The following is a 9,420-nucleotide window of genomic DNA, read 5'->3' as shown; positions in this document are numbered from 1 at the left end:
GTACTGAGTATAATGTAAGGTAGTACTGAGTATAATGTAAGGTAGTACTGATCATAATGTAAGGTAGTGTTGAGTATAATGTTAGGTAGTACTGAGTATAATGTGAGGTAGTACTGAGTATAATGTAAGGTAGTATCGAATATAATGTAAGGCTGCACATGTACTGAGTATATTGTAAGGTAGTACTGAGTATTATGTAAGGTAGTACTGAGTATAATGTTAGGTAGAACTGAGTATAATGTAAGGTAGAGCTGAGTATAATGTAAGGTAGAACTAAGTATAATGTAAGGTAGTACTGAGTGTAATGTAAGGTAGTACTGAGTATTATGTAAGGTAGTTCTGAGTATAATGTAAGGTAGTACTGAGTATAATATAAGGTAGTACTGAGTGTAATGTAAGGTAGTACTGATCATAATGTAAGGTAGTGTTGAGTATAATGTTAGGTAGTACTGAGTATAATGTGAGGTAGTACTGAGTATAATGTAAGGTAGAATCGAATATAATGTAAGGCTGCACATGTACTGAGTATATTGTAAGGTAGTACTAAGTATAATGTAAGGTAGTACTGAGCATAATGTCAGGCAGTGTTGGGTATAATGTAAGGTAGTACTGAGTATAATGTTAGGTAGAACTGAGTATAATGTAAGGTAGAGCTGAGTATAATGTAAGGTAGATCTAAGTATAATGTAAGGTAGTACTGAGTGTAATGTAAGGTAGTACTGAGTATAATGTAAGGCAGTACTGAGCATAATGTAAGGTAGTGTTGAGTATAATGTTAGGTAGTAGTGAGTATAATGTAAGGTAGTACTGAGTATAATGTAAGGGAGTATTGAGTGTAATGTAAGGCTGTACATGTACTTAATATAATGTAAGGTAGTATTGAGTATAATGTAAAGCTGTAATTGTACTGAGTATAATGTAAGGTAGTACTGAGTATAATATAAGGTAGTACTGAGTGTAATGTAAGGTAGTACTGAGTATAATGTAAGGTAGTATTGAATATAATGTAAGGCTGTACATGTACTGAGTATAATGTAAGGTAGTACTGAATATAATGTAAGGTAGTACTGAGTATAATGTAAGGCAGTACTGAGCATAATGTAAGGCAGTGTTGAGTATAATGTAAGGTAGTACTGAGGGTAATGTAAGGTAGCACTGAGTATAATGTAAGGTAGTACTGAGTATAATATAAGGTAGTACTGAGTGTAATGTAAGGTAGTACTGAGTATTATGTAAGGTAGTTCTGAGTATAATGTAAGGTAGTACTGAGTATTATGTAAGGTAGTACTGAGTATAATGTTAGGTAGAACTGAGTATAATGTAAGGTAGAGCTGAGTATAATGTAAGGTAGAACTAAGTATAATGTAAGGTAGTACTGAGTGTAATGTAAGGTAGTCCTGAGTATTATGTAAGGTAGTACTGAGTATAATGTTAGGTAGTACTGAGTATAATGTAAGGTAGTACTAAGTATAATGTAAGGTAGTACTGAGCATAATGTAAGGTAGTGTTGAGTATAATGTTAGGTAGTACTGAGTATAATGTGAGGTAGTACTGAGTATAATGTAAGGTAGAATCGAATATAATGTAAGGCTGCACATGTACTGAGTATATTGTAAGGTAGTACTGAGTATTATGTAAGGTAGCACTGAGTATTATGTAAGGTAGTACTGAGTGTAATGTAAGGTAGTCCTGAGTATTATGTAAGGTAGTACTGAGTATAATGTAAGGAAGTACTGAGTATAATGTAAGGTAGTACTGAGTATTATGTAAGGTAGTTCTGAGTATAATGTAAGGTAGAACTGAGTGTAATGTTAGGTAGCACTGAGTATAATGTAAGGTAGTACTGAGTATTATGTAAGGTAGCACTGAGTATTATGTAAGGTAGTACTGAGTGTAATGTAAGGTAGTATTGATTATAATGTAAGGTAGTCGAATATAATGTAAGGCTGCACATGTACTGAGTATATTGTAAGGTAGTACTGAGTATTATGTAAGGTAGCACTGAGTATTATGTAAGGTAGTACTGAGTGTAATGTAAGGTAGTACTGAGTGTAATGTAACGTAGTACTGAGTATTATGTAAGGTAGTACTGAGTATAATGTAAGGTAGTGTTGAATATAATGTAAGGTAGTACTGAGTATAATGTAAGGCTGTACATGTACTGAGTATAATGTAAGGTAGTACTGAGTATTATGTAAGGTAGTTCTGAGTATAATGTAAGGTAGAACTGAGTGTAATGTTAGGTAGCACTGAGTATAATGTAAGGTAGTACTGAGTATAATATAAGGTAGTACTGAGTGTAATGTAAGGTAGTACTGAGTGTAATGTAACGTAGTACTGAGTATTATGTAAGGTAGTACTGAGTATAATGTAAGGTAGCATTGAGTATAATGTAAGGTAGTACTGAGTATAATGTAAGGCAGTATTGAGTATAATGTAAGGCTGTACATGTACTGAGTATAATGTAATGCTGTATAATGTAAGGTAGTACTGAGTGTAATGTAAGGTAGTATTGATTATAATGTAAGGTAGTCGAATATAATGTAAGGCTGCACATGTACTGAGTATATTGTAAGGTAGTACTGAGTATTATGTAAGGTAGTTCTGAGTATAATGTAAGGTAGTACTGAGTATAATATAAGGTAGTACTGAGTGTAATGTAAGGTAGTCCTGAGTATTATGTAAGGTAGTACTGAGTATAATGTAAGGTAGTGTTGAGTATAATGTAAGGTAGTACTGAGTATAATATAAGGTAGTACTGAGTGTAATGTAAGGTAGTATTGATTATAATGTAAGGTAGTACTGAGTATAATGTAAGGGAGTATTGAGTGTAATGTAAGGCTGTACATGTACTTAATATAATGTAAGGTAGTATTGAGTATAATGTAAGGAAGTACTGAGTATAATGTAAGGTAGTACTGAGTATAATATAAGGTAGTACTGAGTGTAATGTAAGGTAGTACTGAGTGTAATGTAAGGTAGTACTGATCATAATGTAAGGTAGTACTGAGTATAATGTAAGGCAGTATTGAGTATAATGTAAGGCTGTACATGTACTAAATATAATGTAAGGTAGTATTGAGTATAATGTAAGGTAGTACTGAGTATAATGTAAGGCAGTATTGAGTGTAATGTAAGGCTGTACATGTACTTAATATAATGTAAGGTAGTATTGAGTATAATGTAAGGTAGTACTGAGTATAATGTAAGGAAGTATTGAGTATAATGTAAGGTAGTACTGAGTATAATGTAAGGTAGTACTGAGTATAATGTAAGGTAGTACTGAGTATAATGTAAGGTAGTACTGAGTATAATGTAAGGTAGAACTGAGTATAATGTAAGGTAGTACTGAGTATAATGTAAGGTAGTACTAAGTATAATGTAAGGTAGTACTGAGTATAATGTAAGGTAGTATTGAATATAATGTAAGGCTGTACATGTACTGAGTATAATGTGTGACTTTAGTAGAAATAAGACTTCATGGACCTGGACAGCTACTTGTGTGTTTTACATTAGGACCATCAACAAAGTGGCTTGATAGGTTTTCAAAATGGCCACTGTAATGGTGATCTTGAATTTCCGACTGACACTTCCTTCAATTTTCAATTTTTATATATAACTACAGTGAATTTCACACCCTCCCCACGGACAAACAGGGTATCTGACTGAAAGAAAATTTGTTAGTGTCCTTTAGAAGCCTTGGTGGCCATCTTGACCCCTAAAACTTACAAGTTATTTGACGTTTAGTATACAGTCTATGTATCACTTTCACAAATTATGAACACAGTTTGCCATGGAGGCCATCTTTGATTTACGGAGTGACACGAAATATATGAAAATTTGGTCGGAAAATCTTAAGGAACATTTGTACCAAGTCTGAAATCAATCACTTCAGTCGTAATTGAAAAATAATAAAACAAATAATAACTCTTTTTGGGGACATCATAAGGAACATTTGTACAAAGTTTGAAGTCATTCACTTAAGTGAAGAAGAATTCGAAAATACAAATTATTGATACACAATGGATGACGACAAAGACAATGGCAATAGCTCACATGAGCAATCGTGCAAGCCAATAAGAAGAAGAAACTATGGCTAGATTGTATTATAACACCAGACCAAATTACTGAAATACAGGATTTTTACACATGTATCAGGAGAGAAAAATACAACACAGAAAGACTAAAATTCAAATGTTGAACTTCCAAACTATAGATGGATTCTCTAACCAAATGAGCTACCTGTTTACTCAGGTAGGTTACAGGTCAAGTTCTGCTACAAACCTCATATCTTTTTACTTTAAACAAATGGTGTTCACAGGTACCACTTTACCAGGATGGTAAAATGTAATAATCCAGACTGATATAGATTTGAACCCAGGACCTCTGAACTCTGGATGGATGCCCTAACCGATCACCCTTGTCACAATCTTAACTTACTGTGTACAGCCTGTGATGGCTGGGTCCGCTGGTGTAGTAGTCTCGGTCAGGAGGCTCTTCACAGATTCATTGTTTTCATCAAGCTGTCAAAAAAATGCAATAGATGAAAGTTGAACCATTATAAAGTGACCAACAGCATAATAATTATAAGTATACAGAAGTCACTCGAAGTTAAAGAATATAGAAATTTAAGTTCCTGACTAGAAGACTCTTGTAACATCATTTCCTTCTGACAACTGTCCTTTACTTTAAAGCAGAAACCTATACTACAGAGAATCTTTGCTAACATCACAAATTATGATGATTGTGATCACACTTAGGTTTCAATATGACATGTCCCCGTTTGAGTTTTTTTTCTTTCAATTTTTCATTATAAACTTTATTTTACAACAGTTATGAACAAATTTTCAACATATATAAATCATTCTTGTCGGCCCAGATAAAGCTCACAGTGATCTTCATGTGGGAGGAAACCAGAGTACCCAGAGAAAACCCAGCTATTGAGGCAGGTGACCCTAAAACCATTTCACGCTTGAACGGGGAGTTGAACCCAAGGGGGTCTTGGTAAAAGGCAAGTACCTTATCACTGCCCCAACCAACCACCTTCAATTTCTTCAATATGCAGTACTTAATCAGATATTTCAAAAATTCTGTTTGCAGTTAATATATTCTTTCTTGACAACAAATGTAGCAATGTAGACAAAACAAGAACCTAATCTGTGACAAAATTGACCATCTCTAAGTACATTTACAGCAATATTGTAACTGACCTCTAATTGAATTAGAAATTATAACTTGTAGTTAGAACAAGTGTATGAAGCATGAATGCCCCCTGCTCCATTGCAAATTAGTATCAATGTCTCAATAATTTCTATAAATAGTAATGATGACCTTGGCTATGACCTTGAAACCACCTTGAAATACAAATTCAGCCAAGGTATTCTAATAATTTTTATCTTTCTAAAAAGTTTAATCAAAATCCACAAAGAAATTAAGTTGCTAGAGTTAAGTCACTGAATTGGTAAACAGAAAATATAAACATAGACACTAGAAAACATATTCATCTACCTCATAGTCCAGTCTAGGTCCCTTAGGATCAATCATCTGGGTAATAGTTTTGGCCACAAGCATCCCCAAGCACCGTGTGTCATGGTCAGACATCCCCAAGTGACACTGGACTCCAGGCAACAACAGCTGCAGTAGTTCTATCAATCAATCAAAACACAAATCAGCAATTAATTATATTAAAACAAAAAAACAAAAAGAACTAGAACACTGACAGGTCAGTNAAAATATACATTTTACATGTACTATGATGTGAGTCTTGTTTCCTTCCACCTCCATATTTGCTGGGCTAACAGAAATGTAAATACCGGTGCAATACTCATTTGTTAGCTTTGATTTGTTTTATTTCACCTTATATACCTCCTACATCAAGAGCCAGGGTCAAAGTCAGAGATCCACTTTGTCTTTGACCTTTGGACCCAAATGACCTTGACCATTAACCTAGTGACCCTGAACTTTGGTCAGTTGACTTATTCTTTAATTACGACCAACTTTGCTTCTTGATATCATAACAAATTGTTCATCAGTGAAAAATACAAAACTTGACCTTGACCCTTTGGACCCAGTAACCTGGACCTAAGGTCAGTTGACTCCTAGTTTAATTCTGATCAACTTTGCTTCATCATGTCATAACAAAATGTTTATTTTTAAGAAAATAAGCAAATTTGACCTTGACCTTTGAATCTAATGAACTCGACCTTTGACCTCGACTTTTTACCTCAGTGTGTCCCTTTGTTTGATTCCGAAACAACTTTGCTTCATAATGTCATAGCGAAATGTTCACCAGTGAAAAGCTACAAAATTTGACCTTGACCCCTGACCCGATGACCTTGACCTTTGGTCAGTTGACTCCTTGTTTAATTCTGATCAACTTTGCTTCATCATGTCATAACAAAATGTTTATCAGTGAAAAGATGCAAATTTGACCTTGACCTTTGAATATTTTGACCTCGACTTTTAAGCTCAGTGTGTCTCTTTGTTTAATTCCGAACAACTTTGCCTCATAATGTCATAGCTCATAGCGAAATGTTCACCAGTGAAAAGCTACAAAATTTGACCTTGACCCCTGACCCAATGACCTTGACCTTTGGTCAGTTGACTCCTTGTTTAATTCTGATCAACTTTGCTTCATGATGTCATAACAAAATGTTCATCAGTGAAAAGATGTAAATTTTGACCTTGACCTTTGAACCTAATGACCTTGACCTTTGACCTTGATTTTTTACCTCAATGTGTATTTTTGTGAACTGAACATCTTGACCAAGTTTCATGTACATCGGTCAATAAATACCCAAGTTATCAGCCAGGAACAGAATTTGTGGATGATTACTATAGGGCACCCGTATCTCTGATACGGGGCCCTAATTACCATCCTAGCTAGAACAGCCGTACCTGTCTATAAAAAAACACTTCCTAGCTTGTTGATATTGAGTTAACCTATTTCTATATAGGCCACATTCGAATTAGTTGATGATAGTTCAACCTGTCCCTAAGGTTAAATATTAGCTATTTTTTATTGATATTCCAACCAGTCTAAAAGGTCCAAATCCTAGCTATATGTTGATATTGATACATTCTTAATCGTCTATGCAGGCTATTGAAGAGAATCTGAAGAGTGTCTTTAGAAACAGTTTCATGAAAATGGCCTGGTGAAACATGGTACTTACAGGAGCTGTAAGTTATGTCCCTGGTGACACATGGTACTTACAGGAGCGGTAAGTAATGTCCCTGGGCAACACATGGTACTTACAGGAGCTGTAAGTTATGTCCCTGGTGACACATGGTGCTTACAGGAGCTGTATGTTATGTCCCTGGTGACACATGGTAGTTACAGGAGCTGTAAGTTATGTCCCTGGTGAAACATGGTACTTACAGGAGCTGTAAGTTATGTCATGGGTGACATCTGGTACTTACAGGAGCTGTAAGTTATGTCCTGGGTGACACATGGTACTTACAGGAGCTGTAGGTTATGTCCCTGGTGACACTGGTACTTACAGGAGCTGTAAGTCATGTCCTTAAGTGACATAAGGTACTTACAGGAGCTGTAAGTTATGTCCCTGGTGACATATGGTATTTACAGGAGCTGGAAGTTATGTCCCTGGTAACAATTGGTACTTACAGGAGCTGTAAGTTATGTCCTGTGTGACACATGGTACTTACATGAGCTGTAAGTTATGTCCCTGGTGACACATGGTACTTACAGGAGCTGTACGCTATGTCCCTGGTGACACATGGTATTTACAGGAGCTGTAAGTTATGTCCAAGGTGACACATGGTACTTACAGGAGCTGTACGTTATGTCCCTGGTGACACATGGCACTTACAGGAGCTGTAAGTTATGTCCCTCGTGACACATGGTACTTACAGGAGCTGTAATTTATGTCCTGTGTGACACATGGTACTTACAGGAGCTGTAGGTTATGTCCCTGGTGACACTGGTACTTACAGGAGCTGTAAGTAATGTCCTTAAGTGACATGAGGTACTTACAGGAGCTGTAAGTTATGTCCCTGGTGACATATGGTACTTACAGGAGCTGTAAGTTATGTCCCTGGTGACACATGGTATTTACAGGAGCTGTAAGTTATGTCCTGTGTGACACATGGTACTTACAGGAGCTGTACGCTTTGTCCCTGGTGACACATGGTATTTACAGGAACTATAAGTTATGTCCCTGGTGACACATGGTACTTACAGGAGCTGTACGTTATGTCCCTTGTGACACATGGTATTTACAGGAGCTGTAAGTAATGTCCTTAAGTGACATGAGGTACTTACAGGAGCTGTAAGTTATGTCCCTGGTGACATATGGTACTTACAGGAGCTGTAAGTTATGTCACTGGTGACACATGGTACTTACAGGAGCTGTACGTTATGTCCCTGGTGACACATGGTACTTACAGGCATTGTATGTTATGTTTCTGGTGACACATGGTACTTACAGGAGTATAAGTTATGTCCCTGGTGACGCATGGTACTTAACGGAGCTGAAAGTTATGTCCTGTGTGACATATGGTACTTACAGGAACTGTAGGTTATGTCCTGTGTGACACATGGTATTTAAAGGAGCTGTAAGTTATGACCCTGGTGACACATGGTACTTACAGGAGCTGTAAGTTATGTCCCTGGTGACACATGGTACTTACAGGAGCTGTAAGTAATGTCCCTGGGTATTACATGGTACTTACAGGACATGTAAGTTATGTCCTGTGTGAAACATGGTACTTACAGGAGCTGTAAGTAATGTCCCTGGGTGACACATGGTACTTACAGGACATGTAAGTTATGTCCCTGGTGACACATGTTACTTACAGGAGCTGTAAGTTATGTCCTGTGTGACACATGTTACTTACAGGAGCTGTAAGTCATGTCCCTGGGTGACACATTGTACTTACAGGAGCTGTACGTTATGTCCCTGGTGACACATGGTACTTACAGGAGCTGTAAGTTATGTCCCTGGTGACACATGGTATTTACAGGAACTATAAGTTATGTCCCTGGTGACACATGGTATTTACAGGAGCTGTAAGTTATGTCCTGTGTGAAACATGGTACTTACCGGAGCTGTAAGTAATGTCCCTGGGTGACCCATTGTACTTACAGGAGCTGTAAGTTATGTCCCTGGTGACAAATGGTACTTGCAGAAGCTGTACGTTATGTCCCTGGTGACACATGGTTCTTACAGGAGCTGTACGTTATGTCCCTGGTGACACATGGCACTTACAGGAGCGGTAAGTTATGTCCTTAAGTACCTAAGGTACTTACAGGAGCTGTAAGTTATGTCGTGTGTGACACATGGTACTTACAGGAACTATAAGGTATGTCCTGTGTGACACATGGTACTTACAGGAGCTGTAAGTTATGTCCCTGGTGACACATGCTACTTACAGGAGCTGTAAGTTATGTCCCTGGTGACA

The 9,420-nt window shown here is 36.9% G+C and overlaps 1 protein-coding gene across 1 annotated transcript in view; it reads right to left on the bottom strand.

The window, feature by feature from the left end:
- The window catches only part of LOC110452064 (telomere length regulation protein TEL2 homolog), a 38,798-nt gene that overhangs the window by 17,439 nt on the left and 11,939 nt on the right, over positions 1-9,420 (bottom strand). The window contains exons 8-9 of the mRNA XM_021500345.1: positions 5,509-5,645; positions 4,441-4,523 (exon numbers count right to left, since the gene is read on the bottom strand). Of these exons, the coding sequence (XP_021356020.1) occupies positions 4,441-4,523; positions 5,509-5,645 (220 nt within the window). The remainder of the gene's footprint in view (positions 1-4,440; positions 4,524-5,508; positions 5,646-9,420) is intronic.

The sequence above is a fragment of the Mizuhopecten yessoensis genome, unplaced genomic scaffold (assembly GCF_002113885.1).
Source record: "Mizuhopecten yessoensis strain PY_sf001 unplaced genomic scaffold, ASM211388v2 scaffold6373, whole genome shotgun sequence".
Lineage (NCBI taxonomy): Eukaryota > Metazoa > Mollusca > Bivalvia > Pectinida > Pectinidae > Mizuhopecten > Mizuhopecten yessoensis.
Note: the sequence above shows the minus strand (reverse complement) of the source record. Positions and strands in the feature narration are given on the sequence as shown.